Genomic DNA, 17,873 nt, shown 5'->3' with positions numbered 1-17,873 from the left:
TAAATAATTCATGTGAGATGAGCTTAGAAAGCAAGCAGAGCCTGGGCAACTTCAGAGCCAATCTACAGGCAAAGCTTACATATAGCACTTTCATTCTTATAGCTATCGATTATATGCCATGTTATCCAGAAGCTTGGCAATAGATTACAAACAAAATAGACAACAAGATGGCCAGACTGTCAACGCTTGTTAAGTGTTGACTGTATAAGTGGAAGGAGGGGTGGCGAGGCAAACTGAAGGACTGATGGACCTTCGCCATTACACAGACTTCTCATTTATATGTGGTACATGGATTGCTGGAAATAATAGCTTAATCATGCCCCGACTTTCAGTGTGGGGTGAGGAAATTTGTTGATGTGCAGAATGACAGACCCTTATACAGAGGATTTGTCCGTTACACCTTAATCCATTAGGAAAGTCTCCTGCTTCAACTGTAGTAAAGCCGATTTGGAGCCTGTCGATAGCATCAGTGGGCATCAGGGAGGTGGCAGTTCTCAGAGAGAAACAGCTTTGCTGATATGCAGATATTCTGGGAGCATGCGCGAGCTCACGGTCTGAGGATTATTCCTAAAGTTTGATGGACAGTTAATATATACTTTTACTTTCAGAGGCAAAATTCAAGAAGAATTCCATTTTCAGTTTAGGGGTGGATTTCATGAGACAGCACAGAAAATGTCTTTACTCAAATGAAAAAATGTGAAGTTAAACCAAAGGAAATGTTTTAAGCAGAGACTGCTGTGCGAGGACTCTGGATAAATGTGCTGCATCAAGTCTGAAATAACTGGAAGATGATTATGAGTGAAAATCTTGGTCATGTGTCACATCAGGTGTGTGCATTAAAATTTTCACAGACTGCTTAGGCAACGCTGGAACAGCATGTGGACAGGGCTGCTGTGCTCACAGCAAGAGCTCTGATGTCTGAGATAGCCACACAAGTGATATCTGCTCTCACTGACATCATAAAGGTCCAAGACTGGAAAAAAACTGTCAGGACTGAACATCAGCACAGACTGCAGCCTGAGCTTTTGGCTCATAGAGATTACTTATGCTGAAACTGACCTCATCATTTGAGACTTTGACTATGCTTAATACAATCCACTACTGTAACTTTATATACACTGTACTGCCGGAAGTATTCACTCAACTATCCAATCATTGAGTTTAGATGTTCCAATCACGTCCATGGCCACAGGCGCATAAACCAAACATCTACGCATGCAGACTGCTTCTACAAACATTTGTGAAAGAATGGGTTGTTCTCAGGAGCTCAGTGAAATCCAGGGTGGTACCGTGCAAGCTGTGCCACCTTCATGTGGCCTTCAGATTAGCTTAAGAACAATGCGTAGAATGGGTTTCCATGGCTGATGCATTGTGCCAAGTGTAAAGTTTGGTGGAGGGGGATTATGGTGTGGGGTTGTTTTTCAGGAGTTGGGCTCGGCCCCTTAGTTCCAGTGAAAGGAACTCTTAATGCTACAACATACCAAGACATTTTGGGAGTGGCTGCTTCCTGTTCCAACATAACTGCACACCATCTCACAAAGCAAATTCCATAAAGACATAGATGAGTGAGCTTCGTGTGGAAGAACTTGACTGGCCTGCAGAGTCCTGACCTCAACCCGATAGAACACCTTTGGGATGAATTAGAGCAGAGACTGTGAGCCAGGCCTTCTCGCCCAACATCAGTGTCTGACCTCACAAATGTGCTTCTGGAAGAATAGTCAAAAATTTTCATAAACACTCCTAAACCTTGTGAAAAGCCTTCCCAGAAGAGTTGAAGCTGTTATTGCTGCGAAGGGTGGGCTGACATCATATCAACCCTATGGACTGGGGTTGGAAAAGGATGTCACTCAAGTTCATATATGTGTGAAGGCAGATGAGTGAATTTGTATGTATCTATGACTGAATATAAGGAAATGCATGATCGGTCCTCGTATAAGAACAGGTTAATACAAAAGAATATTATTCTTTGCTGTTTTAGTGTACACACAGATGTACAGGAAGCCATCACTAAATGCTTTAAAACAGAAGAAAACTTAAAAATGAGATCATTCTTTGTCAAGTACTGCAGCTGCAGGGAACACCTTTGTTCTAAGAGTCAGGGGAGATTAGTCAGAACCTCAACAAGCAAAGTAACTTTGTATCTAAAAATGTGTTCACCATGCCTGCGTGCGCTTATTTCACTGAGTTATGATTCCAAAAAGTACAAATTTTGATGCAAGCTAGAGCTCGAGGTTATGTGACACCTCCAGAGATCAGCTGTGAGAAATGTTAAGTGAAGCCACCGAGTCAGTGTTTACTGGAGCTGGAGACAATAAGTTTGACAAATAAGAACTCTGTGTGTGTGTGTGTGTGTGTGCGCGTGTGTGTGTGTGTGTATTTGAAAAAAATTGGGCTTACAAGATCTCTACTGCCTGCTGCTCATCACTGCTTGAGGCCAGCAGTTTGAGATTACATTGGTCACTACTAGGACAGGACAGACTTTCCAGGTTTTGGCGAAGGAAAACAACGTGTTAAATAAAATGGACACCAGATACCGCTGGCTCTGCTACATCTATTTAGATAAATGGTAAACTTCTCATTATAAATGTGACAATGTTGTAGAAATGGAACACAGAGCTGAAACCACAAATCAATGATTCACTTAGTTGAATGTTAGAAATTAGGTTATTTAACAGTTCATTCCTCTTTTTCTTTCTTTGAATACCTTTTTGGACAAAATAATTTTACAAAGTCATTTTAGTCTGTATGCATCACTTATTCTACATACCCTACATGCAGGTGGCTTAATCCAAAGGTACATTAAGGACAGTGCACACATTCTTATAAAAGATCTCTTGCCAGGTTTGGCCAGCACCTTCCCCTGCTCACACATTTCTATTTAATATATGTAATTACAAGCACTGTGTGCTCCTAATAAGCAAGGAGAGCCAAGTGGCACAATGACAAAGCAAACTGGGCTAATCCCTGTCACAGTGTTCTGATTTCCTTCCCCGGCCGGCTTTCTTCCAGGTTCGGCAAGCCATTCCTAGCGTGAAAAATCTTAAAGTGATTTACAGTCCGTCGCGTCTCCCTGCCATAACATCCTACCTTATCAACAATGCAAACATGGCAACCTGTGCAATCTCTGCATTTGAAATTACAAGGAGTATGATTAAAATGACTCCTAGACATGCTGGAGTTTTCTTTTTTCGCTGACTCTAACACACAGCCTGAAAAATGTGCACAGGATGCAGGAGTGAAAATGCTGTGAATGGACAATCATAGCTGTGGTGTGCTGCACAATGCAAATTAATTCACCAGTCAGTGAAATTTAGACCAGTGGAGAAGAGAGCACAAGGTACATTTAGATTGGAAGATAAGCTCATTTTATGTCTGTTCATTTTGGGGCCTTCTGAGGCCTTTTTGAGGACATAGTGTCATGTGTTCTATTTTAAACATCAGCTAAAAAAAATTCACTGTGCTGTCTTAGAAGTCCTTGGGTACAAAAGTTTCAGAAAGTGCAAGGAGCAAAAGAAGTGGAGTATTTTTTCCCCAATCACCCAGTTGTAAAGGTCCTGGACCACTAAACACCTTATATGGATAAAAGTATTGGGCCATATCTCTTGAATTCAACTGTTTTCATTCCCATTGCCACAGGTGTATAAAATCAAGCACCTAGCCACGCAGTCTGCCTTTACAAACATTTGGGAAAGAATGGGCCGTTCTGTATAGCTCACTGGATTCGAGGGTGCTACAGTAATAAGATGCCACTGTTGAAACATTCAGTTTGTGAAATATCTTCCCTCCTAGATATTCCACTATCAACTCTAATGGAGGCTAAATGGAAGCATTTAGGAACCACAGGCTGGATAAGTCACCAGTGCTCTGCCGACTGAGTACGTGCACAGTTCTAAACCTCTTCTGGCATTAATACCAGCACAAAAACTGTGCACCAGGAGCTTCATGGCAGAGCAGCTCCTGTAGGTGTAATGTGTAGGTGTAGGTGTCATGTTGGTTAGACTGCAGAAGTGAACCAGATCATTAAAGTTATTAAACAAAGCACATCAACAGCGGAGACTTGATTTTTGTGTACCTGGCTTCAGGAATGAGGCTGAGGAGCAGGAGGAGGAGCCACAAACCAAAGTCCACTGATTGAGGCTTCCGGTGTGCAGCAGCCATAGTTTATCCTGAGCTCTGCAGAAAAGAAAGAAGACACACAGATGGATGGTGTTATGTTGTAGACTGGAAAACAGCTCAAAGCAGAATGCCACCAAAACATAAAAATGTTCAGAGCTGAACATACAGTACAATAATTTTGTGAACCTTGTGGAATTACTCAGACTTTTGAATGCATTACTCATAAACTATTTTCTGATCTACGTCACATTTACAAACAACATGACTAAACTATGATTAAATATCACAAACAGCTGGACTAAATATAGTAACTCCGAACCTCCTTTAGTAGCATCAGTCTGCTCTCAATTTATTAGTGCACCTGGGGTCTTTGCATAAGTCAGGTTACAGGCTGCTGCCTTGACATACTGTAATACTGTGGGTTAGAAATTTAAATACATTTTTTCTTCATTGACTGTAAGCCAAGATGCTCCTTCCACCGTGATTCACAGTTGGAATTAATTTTTGGCATTGTTGTACCAAGTTTTTTTTTTCTCTCCAAACAACAAAAAGATAAACTGTATTTTTGAGGGTCAACAGGACCACTTTTTTTTTTTAAGCATAGGACAACTCGTGTCTGACCTTTTTCAGAAAGGCTCTCGGGGTAGAACTTGTCACCATGGTGACAGAGAAAATGGAGAAGAAAGTTGCTGCAAATGGAAAAAGTTTGCCTTGCAACACGAATAAGTGATCTACACCTACAGTAAAAACAGTTTACCCACACAGGACGCCAACCCAGATCTTTTTTAAAATGTTGCATCCGATCTGCAAAACAATCCCGCCCAGCTCCTACAAATGCAGATTTTTTTATAATCCTCATACTGCGTCACTTAAGGCAGCAGCAGATTTGAAAGCACAAATATCTTCTTCAGGGATTCAACAGCAACTGACTGAATCTGTTGGGAACAAATATTTTAGTAAGCTGGAGAGATTTCTGCAGGTGTTTTTTTCTGGTATTCTTTCTGTTTTTGGTTTTTTTTTCTCACTCTTTCTGAATTGCACACTGTGCTCTTGGTGTGCTCGTACAGAAAGTAACACTATTGAATTTCATCCATTTGTTGAGTTTTTCTTACTGATTAGAAACACTTTTGAAAGTGTTTGTTTTTGAGATGTGGTCACACAAGCCAGTTTTTTCTTAAAGAAGAGCAGATTTTATTCATAGGGTAGGGCACACACACACACACACAAAAAAAATGTATTGCCCAAATTCAGAAAAAGCAGTGTGTATAGATTTCCCCTTTGCTTATGAGAGCAGGCATTATTTATTCTCTGCCTTCATATTTAAGAATTTGCTTTAGGGTGTTAGTGATATGAAATGATATACTTCGGCCTCACCACAAAAACAGCACAGGAATGAAGATAAATATGTCAAAAAGGTTTTCTTCTATTACAGTGTGATGCATTTCTGTATTTTGCATCTCCTTGCATCACCAGGTGTTCTGAACACAAACACTGACAGCTGTTTCCTACATCAGCAAAGTGTGGACATTTTATTATGGGCTCATTTTGTTCTGTGCTGGAAACAGTTCCCCTCTCAGTCTCCATTTGCTGATCCATAACAAGCCTGCTTACACACCACAAACAGTGAAATAAGGCAGGACTCTTGGTTAGAGATGTACAGATGTAGAACTGAAATGGTAACCAGTAATTATTTTAATACAATACTACTACAATACTATTTATACAGCCTCTAGAATCCCTTTAAGCACATGCTTGTTGCAAACTGCATAGTTTATTTTTTAATATATACTTTAGTCTAATTAATGATCAGACCTTATCTCTGTAACAAGCATGTACGGGCTGCATAAACAACTTCACATACTGTGTGCTAATTAATGGTTACCCAAGGCCTTTGGCTGTCTGGGAGAAGAACTCAGGACAGGCAGTAGTCATACACTGTGATTACCAGTGGATGGGCACAGTCTTCAAGACTGTGTGCACCAGGGTTATAATAGTTTTGGATTTTACATTATAGTTTAGTTTTAGTTAGTTTTTACTTTTTTTTCTCTAATTCAGTTAGTTTTAATTAGTTTTCAGAGTGGTTTTGCTCGTTTTTATTAGTTTTTATTTTTGGTTTCATGCTTAGTTTTAGTTAGTTTCAGTTAGTTTCAGTATTAGTTTTAGTATTTTCATACCTAATCAGGTGCAAGATTCAAGGCGCAAAAGTGACTATTGTGTAATGAAAACTTGACAAAAGATACAGTTTAAAGAAATATAGTCAACAACCAACTGTTCACAAGACATGCTAAATTTGTGTAATATTAAGGACACACATGAGCATAACCAGGGAGAAACAAAGAAAAACATGAACTCCCAAACTCAATAAATTCTACAATAAACTCCACAATAAACTTCAGCATCAGTGCAGCAGATTAATAACGCCTACATGTGGTGTTAAACAAAAACAAACTCTTTGAAGGAGTCAAAGCTCAAATCCAGCTGCATCCTGATGTTCTCACCACCTGAAGCTGCTTCTGTTTTGGAGCTAGCTTGGTTAGATGCTCGCTAATTAAACCTGCAGGGTCTTTGCGGCCTCTGTACACAACCTACAGAAGTTGCCGACCTCATGTCCGCATTTATGCTTGTGTAGCTGGATTGTGTGTGTTAATTACCTTGTGGTCGTGTGCAGGTGTTTGTACTCAAAGAACCTCCATACGGGACTCGGCAGACCGCAGCCATTACTTTGCGGACCAGCGCGGTGAGCGCACGCACATGCGCACTCACACAGTTGTCCTGTGGCGCTCCCAGCTTAAACTCGGAGAGCGGAAACAATGATTTCATATCAATCCACAAGGCTTAAAAAAACCCCCCAAAAAACAAGTAAATGAAAGTAAGTTTATCGATTATTTCAGTTAGTTTTAGTTAGTTTTGTAAACTCACAATTCAGTTTTAATTAGTTATCGTTTTTTCCTTTTAATTATAGTTTTTATTTATTTCAGTTAACGACAATGTTTTTTCAATTTCAGTTTTCGTTATTTCGTTCGTTTTCGTTAACTATAATAACCCTGGTGTGCACATGAGAAGATCACCTAAACTGCTCTGTGGCTTCCTTCATCCTCTCCTCCATCTTCCTCCCTTCACTGCTGCTGTGACTTCCTGACGAACAGGAAGCAGCACGTGAGGCTGGGGAAGAATGTCTCGGACTCCCGGACCATCAGCACTGGCACTCCTCAGGGCTGTGTCCTCTCTCCTCTGCTCTTCTCCCTGTATACCAACTGCTGCACCTCTGACCACCAGTCTGTCAAGCTTATTAAGTTTGCAGACGACATGACTCTCATCGGACTTATCTCAGACGGGGACGAGTCGGCCTACAGGATGGAGGTCAAACGTCTGGCGTCCTGGTGCGGCCACAATAACCTGGTACTGAACGCCCAGAAGACAGTGGAGATTATAGTGGACTTTAGGAAGCACACAGCCCCTCTACCCTCCATCATCCTGACTGACACCCCCATCACCACAGTGGACTCTTCTCGCTTCCTGGGAACTACCATCACCCAGGACCTCAAGTGGGAGCCCACCATCACCTCTGTCATCAAAAAGGCCCAGCAGAGGATGTACTTCCTGCGGCAGTTGAAGAAATTCAACTTGCCAGCAAGGACCATGGTGCAGTTCTATACTGCCATCATTGAGTCCATCCTCACCTCCTCCATCACTGTGTGGTACGCTGGAGCCACCACTAGGGACAAACAGAGACTACAGCGCGTTGTGCACTCTGCTGAGAAGGTGATTGGCTGTAACCTCCCATCTCTCCAGGACCTGTACACCTCCAGGACACTGGGGCGTGCAGGTCGGATCACAGCCGACCACTCTCACCCTGGGCACAGACTTTTTGACCCTCTCCCCTCAGGCAGGAGGCTACGGTCCATACGGACCAGAACCTCCTGCCATAAGAACAGTTTCTTCCCCTCTGCTGTTGGACTCATGAACAATTACCCTAAGACTGTTACTACCACCCTCCACAAACGCTGATGACCCTATGTCTATGCACCTGTCTGACTGCACTGATGTACATATTAGTGGAATATAGTCTACATTCTTCTATCTTTTAATTAGTCTCTGCACTGTATATTTTGTAATTTTGTAATATTGTGCTATAGTTATAGCTCTAATATCTCTGTATATTTGCAATTTGTATACTTGTATATTGTCTTATAGTTTTTATACTTATTTGTTTCTTTCTGTAAGCACGAAGTACCGCAGCAATTTCCTAATGCTGTGAACCTGTTCACCCATATGGCAATAAAAACCTTCTGATTCTGATTCTGATTCTGATTCTGAAGTCATATTGACTTGAAAAATAGCTCTTTTTGGCTCAGCTGTGAACAATCATGCTTTAAAGTAATCTGCCAAAAAAAAAATAAAATAAAAAAATTGATGAGATTTTCTGTATAAATGTGTAGATGAAAACTGTTGGAGGAACCATCAAAGACAGTTTATATTCCACTTGTTCTGCAGGTGCGCAGTATCAGAGTTCAACACTCAATTTCAGGTTTTAAGCGGTGTCCATTGTTTGCAATGTTTCATTTTATCAACCATTATTGACTGAAACGCCATCAATAGTGACATTTATTTAATTTTCTCATTTACTGGCCAGTTACATGAGAGAGTGAATGTCCCATTTATTCCTGCTCCAGATCCAATTCAATTATTATTTGAGCCTGGCCGGAACGATTATTATGGGGCTCAAGCCGAGAACTGATGCATGTGCCTAGTTTAAATGGAATGCTTAATTTTTATTGTTTTTCATGAATTTTGCAATTCCCAATTTTACTTTGGTGACACATATTGTAAAAATGAATAGTTCCTAAAAGCCCCTTTTAGACATGCTCTTCTTTGGATTAACAGCATATAAACGTGTCAGGGTTTCATGAATGAACACTGCAGTCACTTCTGCTGTAAACATGCCCAAATATAATTTTTACAAGGACATACCTAGCTATATTTATACATCATTTATAACACAGCATGACCTAGAAATGTACAGTGGTCCGAAAAAGTACAGAAATATAACCAGAGTAAATACGAAAATGATGATTTCATTTATTAAGGGAAAAAGCGTTCCAAACCTACCTGGACCTGGAGGAACAAAGTATTTGTTCACTCTTGTTAAATCATGAATTAACCGATTAACCAATTTTTTTTTTTTTGAAAGCCTAGTTCAATTTCACTAACCACACCCAGGCCTGGTTACTGCCAGACCTGATGAATCAAGAAATCACTTAAACAGAACCTGTCTGACAAAGTGAAGCAGGCTAAAAGATCTCAAAAAGCAACATCGTGCCACGATCTAAAGAAACATCTGAGAAATACGTCTGTGTAGGTTCTCGGTCATCCAGGTCGTGGTGGTCTCTGGAGCTTGAAAAAAAGGGACTGGACCTCCTTAAGTTCCTTGAAGACGTTTCACCTCTCATCCAAAAGGCTTCTTCAGTTGAAGTCACATGAAGTGAAGAAGCTGTTCGGATGAGAGGTGAAATGTCTTCAAGAAACTTAAAGAGGTCCAGAGACAAACAGTAGAGAAACAAAGTCATTGACATCTATCAGTCTGGAAAGGGTTACAAAGCCGTTCTAAGGCTTTGGGATTCCAGTGAACCACAGTGAGAGCCATTATCCACAACGAAGTGGCCGGCCTACCAAAATGACTCCAAGAGAGCTTCGATGAGTCATCCAGGAGGTCACAAAAGAACCCAGAACAGCATCTATAGAACTGCAGGCCTCACTTGCCTCAGTTAAGGTCAGAGTTCGTAATTCGAAAATAAGAAAGAGACTGGGCAAAAATGGCATCCATGGGACAGTCAAAGGAGTAAACCACTGCTGACCAAAAAGAACACAAAGGCTCATCTCATATTTGCCAACAAACATCTCGATGACCCCCCAAGACTTTTGGGATAATATTCTGTGGATTGACGAGACAAAAGCTGAACTTTTTGGATGGTTTGAATCTGTTACATCTGGCGGAAAACTAATGCAGAATTTGATAAAAAGAACATCATATCAACCGTCAAACATGATGGTGGTAGTGTGATGGTCTGTGGCTGCATTGCTGCTTCAGGTCGACTTGCTGTCATTGATGAAACCATGAAGTCTGCTCTCTACCAGAAAATCCTGAAGGCCATCAGTTCATGGCCTGAAACTCGGGCACACTTGGGTTCTTGCTGCCAAGTGTGTACTTTCAAAAGTATACACTATATTCACCAGATGCAATGCTGAAATCACACACATACTGTGATTCTTTCCATTGCTGTTAAGCTAATGTTAAAAATAACCCTTTTCTTATGCAAAACTGTACATATGCCTTCATGCATATATAACCATTACCCACAGCTTAACTGAAACTAAATGAATTAAGTACTAAATAATATCCTCAAACCAAATGAAGCTGAAAACATAAAAAAAAAAAACATTATTACTGCTCACTGCATGACAGACATGCTCATTTTGTTTATGCTGGGCTCTTAATCATAAAGAGATGACATTTGCTGTTGTGCTCTGAGACCAAATACAAACAGATTAATACATCACAGAAATGCACCACATGACACAGATTATACAAATTTCCAGTTTCAGTTTTCCTTGTATGTGCACTCTCTTTATGATGGAGAGCAACTGCTTTCCTAAAATTTAACCTGTAATTAATAATACAGTCAATAAAGCAGCCTGGCAATTTACAGAAAGATGGTCTCCTTCAATTAAAAATTAATGTGTTTGTTTCTTGGTGTACCTTCCACTGAATGCAGTCTGAAAACATTGAGAAGATGAGAAACAAGAAGCTCACTGACTGAGGTACAGTAGTCACACGGTCACGAGTACACACACACACACACGTGTAGCAGCTGTGTGGCACTTTAAAGGTTTTCATTGTGCTTTTGAGAGATTCCCCCCCCCGCCACCGTACAGAGGGAAGATCAAATGCTTTCCTCAGGGGAATCAGTGATCTCTGTGTTACCATAGAGCACTGATCATTACAGGAGGAGTAAACAAATGAGTGGATGCAAAAATCCAACCCGGGTTAGCGTTCAAATATGTGGCTGCGTTAATAGCGCTCCAACCTGTGACTATCTTCCTACACTACATCTGTGATGGAGGTGTCCTAATATTGATTGTAGTAGCTGAGCACCAAGATAAGCCAAGATCTACATCTACTTTAAGTCTTTATACTGGCAGCTGTGCTTGTGAGAACTGCCAATTATTTTAAAATGTCAGATTTCTTGGCAGGTTGTCACCTAAATTACTCCAAAGCCCCCCAAACTAGCAAATAAAGAGATACGTCAGTGCTGTTGCTTGTGGCATTTCGCAACAGTCTCACCACCTCTTTGTCAGATTAAACAGCTATGACTGCATCACAATCAGTAAAACTGCAATGAACAAAAGGTTTGATGAGGAGGAAGCTTAGGAAGCCTTGAGGCCGAAGTGGCCATGCTGTACTGATGATCACCTGATATCAATATTGGAAAAATGGTTTCTTTGTTCCTTATGATTAAGACAAAAATTGCCAAACAGCTCTGCAACAGACTGGCGACCTGTGTATGATGTACCCCAACTTTCGTCCTACGTCACTTGGGCTCCAGCTCCTCCACCCGCAATCCTGAATTGGATAAGGGGAGGAAAATGAATGCATGGATGCTTAAAATAAAGCATGGATGAGAAAAATTACAGGGGTTTTTCCCTAACATGGAACTGCAATCCTGATGGTCCCTGTAAAGGAAGAAGAACAATATGTGATCTGAATCTGTTTCTGTGCCCACCTATCACATAATCTTATCAGGATAATTCAACCAGAATTCATGAGCACTCTCATTATTTCACATGAATTCACCCAAAACTGGGTTACTTGAGTAGCCACATTAGGAGGTGAATCGTAAATGTAACCATTTGAATTGAGCATGGTTCATGCAAATCAGCTGAAATGTTACTTTTAATCATTTCAACACATGTCATGCTCAAGGGCAAGCCGAGACCCAGACTGTGTCAAATTATACCATTCTTGTGTTGCTTAACAAATGCTGGTAAACAGAAAGCTGCAGTCTGTCATCCAAGATTTATCTTTCTTTTTTTTTTTTCTTCACGTATCACATTCGGTTTCCAGCCTCAGTCTCCCTCTGTCCCACCCTTCAGTACATTTTGCACTGTGTTTTTGTTAAAAATAATCCTGGATCGTTATCCATTAAAGATTTTATGTTCCCATAAAAACTGCTCCATGCCCTCTGGTACCAGAGGTATCATTTCCTTGTCTTCTAACGTCTGTCTGAAAATTGCATTGCTAATTTCCTGACATATATTACTAGCTATTCGACTCACTTCCACTCATACTCATCACTGCATATGTATCATCTTTAGGGCTTTAAATGTCCGGTGAATAAATCTTTTAAAAACATGTAGATAGTTCTGTGCCCTGAAGCCTAGTCATAGCACAGTGCAGTTTCACCACCGGCAGTTTGCATAGTTTGTGGTTCAAATAGAGGAGGAATTCTAGTTAAAAAGATGAAGATAAAGACAGTCAGTGGAGATTTCAAAGGACTAAATTAAAAAAAAAAAAAAAAAAATCACCTAATTGTTTTCATTCATCAGTCCATAAACTCCATAATCTATCTGTTCTGTTAATTCATCTAGACAACATACCAGACTCTTATTAAGTGTCGACAAGTCCTTCCCATAAAAAAGGCAAAGAAGCACTAAAAGACCAGCTTCTGCTAACTGTATACAATTCTGCACTGGATTTACCAATACCTGCCATGCAAATGAGGTCCCCAGCTGTCCCCGGGGCTCAGACTGTGCTTGAAACAGAGAATACGAAGGAGGGGGAATAAAGACGTGGTGCTTTTGTTGGCAAATTAAAAATAGCTTGCCTAAAGTGACAGCAGACCTAAAGCACTCTCCATTTCCTGCTCTTCTAACATTTGTTTTCAATTCTGCTGTCAGTCTATTTTTTTTCCTGGGGATAAAAGCATATATAATGAATAATGTAATCACATTTTACAGAATTAAAGGCTGTAAATGCCTTTGATGCAAAGTAGGTAAATTATCTGACTGTGCAACTATGCTGAGTGATTTGCTGAGCAACAAAGATAATAGGTGGTAGAATAAGAAGTGTCAGGGCCTAGCGAGATGTCACTCCAAGACAAATCTGTGTATTTTTCATAGTTACACTGGCAGTCACAACCTAAATGAAAGTGAAATTCAAACTGAAGGTGTTATATAGACCGTTTCACAGTATGCAAAATACTACTGGTGCAGCTACTGCACAGTCCAGGATGACAAGGAAGAGTTAATGAAAACAGGTAATCTCATCCGCCAATAAACACCCATGACTCCAGTAATTGATGAATTCAGGTCGCAGCTCTATAGCTATGTAATCCATGTGGTTCTTAACTAAAAATAGCCCCAAATCCTGTCATATTTAGTTTGCACTGTGCATCTACTGTACCAGCAGTCTATTATTTACAACATGCATTAAAATAGGACTCATTGTTTCAAAGTTGAGGGAAACACTTGTGTTAAGGACAGTACGCCATTTTGATGTTGTCTAAAATCATATTAAAGAACAAAGACTCAAATGCATACATTCATGTGGAGCTACCCGCTGTGATACCTTGTGACAAGGGAGCAGCTGAAAGTAACTTCATTCAGTACAGCTGATAGTAAGAAAAGCACAGATTTAGAATCCTAAAAAAAAGCACAAAATGCACTGAAGCTGAATATATTCATGAAGTTTCTGTCCTTTGAAACAAATCAGTAACTAAACAAAAAAGTACTAAAGTCATAGATAAATGCTTGAAACAATCATAGTAAACAGTTCTTACTGGTATGAATAGAAATAAAATGAATAACAGATTAACAACACCTAGAAAGAAGTAAAACATTGATTGGTTTGTTGAAATAATTAGCTAATCTACAATAACACTACAGAAAACACTGGCTGGAGATCGCCTGCTGCAAAACCAAATTTATAGCGACCATGTGCAATGAACTTGCAACCACAAAGATTTAAAACTTAAATTCCTCCACAAGCAGAGACAAAGTTGCTGCAGGACAGCAATTTAACTGCAAAATGACGTAAACGCTTGGCAACCTTGCTTTAATGGAACCAGTTGAGTCAAGTCCCCCTGTGCAAAGAGACGCATCACAAATGAGTTGCACTCAATGGCACAGACTGATTGGCACAGACTATTTGCACGCCTTCACCGATTGGCCACTTTGATGAAAGTAGTCACCTAGAGGTTGAGGGTGTTGCATGCTCAGTCTGTGAGTGACAAGCTGGTCATCATAACTACTTGCAATTGGTCTCCGACAGCAAAAAAATTCAATGCAATCACTTGGCAAACTTGGCAATTCTTTTTTAGTCGCAAGGAGGCTGCCATTCTATTTTTACTCTAGTTTGACTGAGTCATAAAGGAAATACATGAACAGCTAGAATAGCTTAAAGCAACAAAAGCAGTTCAAGGGTAAAGATTTCAAACAGTAAATACTAGTAGATCAGGCTAAAATGGTCAAATATAACTGATAATATTTAAAATTGGACAAACAAAGATTCACCAGCTGGCACAAAATGCTCCAGTTCAAACTTTGCAGTACATTACATCAAGAGAGTTCAAACGATATGCGCTTCAGTTCATAATAACCCATTTGGAACATGGAGTGAGTGCATCTGTCAGTGGGTCTGACAAAAAAAAAAAGATCTGGGAGCCACCATTGTAAATGATTCCCTCTGCAAAGCAGACAGGTGGAGCTCTAATAAGGGAAGAAGCACAATTTTTCTCTCTGCTTTGGGACTGTGTGTGATATAATGATCACCAGACTGTTCTCAACCAAATGATCAATGCATTGGGCTGCAAGGCAAAACAATTTCTGCTGGGCCCCATCACGATTATGTTACGCCAGTGATAATTTGTCAAGATTTGGGTTCCTTCCTCACAGACATGTAATGAGAGTGAAATGGATCCATTATGAACAGAGCGCCACATGACAATAAGCCTATGTTGCTGTTTTTTAGGGAAGAGAGAGAGAAAGATATATTTCATTCTGTTATTTCCATCTCACTGTGCCAAGGCTTGGCTGACTCATCCTTAGAGGGAGTTGTTCAGAGGTGCTGAAAGGAATGATAAAACTATGGCACGAAACAGCTAAAGTGGCCTTACGGTCCAGTTTAATCAAAGCTAAACATATTTAATCTGGTCTGAATATAAGGTGAAGTGACTTCGAAGAGGTTTTTATTAGTGCTAAACTTGGCAGGGATCGAAGTAATAAGTCTCTCACTTACTGGTTTTGCAAATATCTACTTAGAAAAAGATCCTCTCCTGACTGCACATTAACAGGGGCAGAAAAATGTATGACATCAGCGCTTTATTAGCATAAAGAAAGTAATAATTAAAAAAAATAACAGATGGAGTTATTTTTATAAAGACAGATTTGGACTTTTCATGCTGTGTGCGTACATTTACATGACAGCAGACAGGGAATAAAATTTTTTTTTAAAAAAGACCAAAGTGCTTGAAAGCAAAACACTGTCACAGCCCTTAAACCTTTGTAATCTGATGTTCAGAAGGTACTCGAACCTTTTTCGGAAATAAAATGTAAACCGCAAGCGCTGCACAAGCGTGTGGTGACAGTACGTGCATGTGACTGTAAATAAGACCTGATATTTGACAAGGCAAAGCTTTCATGGGATTTAGCTTCTCTCAAGGAAACAAGTGATGAACCAGGAAGAGAAAGTGCAAATTCCTGTAGATACTTGCAGGTACTGTAGTGTTCAAATCCACCAGCAAGTCGTATAGGGCTGCTCCCTGGCCACTTTGATCAATTATGACCCATTTTTATTTCCCCTTTCACATGTGAGAGTGAGGGAGCAGAATAAATTCACAGCCAGATTGATCTAACAGTCCCTTCGGTCTGAATAAAGCCGATTTGGCTCACACCTTGATTCAATATTTCTATAAGCCATCAGAAATTCTGACCTGTCAAGTTACAAAAGGGAAAGAACTGCCGTATATAATGCTTACCCAGTTGAGCACATTTGCACACGTGGAGCACAGCTTCTCTATAGATACTGCTGAATCTACTATATTTGATATCCATTTATTAAAATCTGCGAAGCATACAATAAAGAAATGGATGGAATGTGATTCCAACGGAGCTCGACAAACCGCATTGCCTCTAACCCAGAAAATTAAAGAAAGTTAATATCTCACGGAGAGCATCCCATTATTCACTAAATATTTTCCAGTCACTATCAATTATTTGTTAAAGTAATTCCTATTGTAAGAGTGGAACTGAGAAAATAAATGCTGAAATCAAACATGATTATAAGGAGACTGTAATGGGGCAATTTTGCCTGCAATAACATTCATTACTCTGCTGGGAGGAAGAGATTTCATCAGATAAATAGAATAATCATGTAAATCAGTGTGACTTTTACAATTACAACCAAACCACTGCACGCGAGTCAGAGCCGCCGTGGCTTGAAAAACTGGAAAGCAGATGTTAAACCAGAGACAGGGTGGCTGCCTCGTAGGTGTAATCTGTCAGAGTTCATCAAGGACTCCTGGTGAAGAGCATTACCTTTCCTAGCACTGACCACCTGTGCACATGCATTAACACTGGCCTTGCTACTCTGTGTGCAGCTCAAAGTCGGAACAATGCAGACTGTAGACTTTCAATCTTAACTCTTTACATTCTGTGCCTTTGATAGAGCCTCACTGACAGATACATCTATCAGCATCTGTTCTCCACAATCTGCCTTTTATTTATTTAACTTTTTACAAAAGACAAAAATATTTATGTGTTGTTTTTTTTTTTTAAATGGTACAGCTGAGGATGCAAGTGCCTTGTGTGAATGGTAGAAAAATCTGGATTGGAGAAAAAGTTTAATCGAGCATCCGTCCATCCAGCCAGCTGTAATAGGGTGAGAGGCAATCGAGAAATGCTAATTCTAATGCTGTTTTAATGCCATCATAAAAACAAACAGAAAAAAAAGTGTTTGCCTAAGAACGGAGCACGAGTAAGACGAGAGCTAACCTTAAATCAACAATCTTGCACAAAAAAAGATGCTACCTACCATCCAGCGTCCTTTCAAATGTACATTAAATGCTCTATGGTTTAATTACTAATATTACCTTGCTCATTAATTTATCAACATGAAAAAAGAAGATTTTGCCCGAGGCAAGGAAACTGCACATTTATCAGCATTAACACACATTTAAAACATCACATTTAGATGACTTACTGTTATCAACAGAAACCCACAAATTTATTGCATGCCACCAGAAACAAAAACATAAATACGACTTTAAATGCAGTGCTTATGTTCCTAAAAGAGATGTTTTTCTTCGGACCATTAGCACAAATAGATTCTTAGCAGAAAATAGATGTCAAATGGAACATTTTCACAAGGCTTAAGCAGACAAAATTCCTTCAAAGCTGAAAGCATTACACGGCCAGCATAGCAGGTCCCCACATGGAGGGAAAATTAATATCCCAGTTCAAACTGTGACAAGTTCTGCATCTCCTCAATGGATTATGATTACAGCTGGAACAAAGTCTTTGCCCAGTAGGAGGCGAATCAAATTGGCTGACAATCAGAAGAAGTAGGCACCAGAAGGAAGGGATTGAGAAGCGAGATGAACAGTTTAAACTATAGACTGTTTACAGTGGCCCCCACACTAATGGTAGAATTCTCTCAGGCTGAACAGACTTTGATCAGGGTCCGATTATATGAATATTTTTTC

The 17,873-nt window shown here is 40.0% G+C and overlaps 1 protein-coding gene across 1 annotated transcript in view; it reads right to left on the bottom strand.

Annotated features, from left to right (window-relative positions):
- The window catches only part of gabra3 (gamma-aminobutyric acid type A receptor subunit alpha3), a 121,653-nt gene that overhangs the window by 86,842 nt on the left and 16,938 nt on the right, over positions 1-17,873 (bottom strand). Inside the window, exon 2 of the mRNA XM_030746757.1 lies at positions 4,073-4,173. Within this exon, the coding sequence (XP_030602617.1) occupies positions 4,073-4,158 (86 nt within the window). The 5' untranslated portion in view covers positions 4,159-4,173. The remainder of the gene's footprint in view (positions 1-4,072; positions 4,174-17,873) is intronic.

This window comes from Archocentrus centrarchus, chromosome 14 (assembly GCF_007364275.1).
Source record: "Archocentrus centrarchus isolate MPI-CPG fArcCen1 chromosome 14, fArcCen1, whole genome shotgun sequence".
In the NCBI taxonomy this organism is placed as follows: domain Eukaryota; kingdom Metazoa; phylum Chordata; class Actinopteri; order Cichliformes; family Cichlidae; genus Archocentrus; species Archocentrus centrarchus.
Note: the sequence above shows the minus strand (reverse complement) of the source record. Positions and strands in the feature narration are given on the sequence as shown.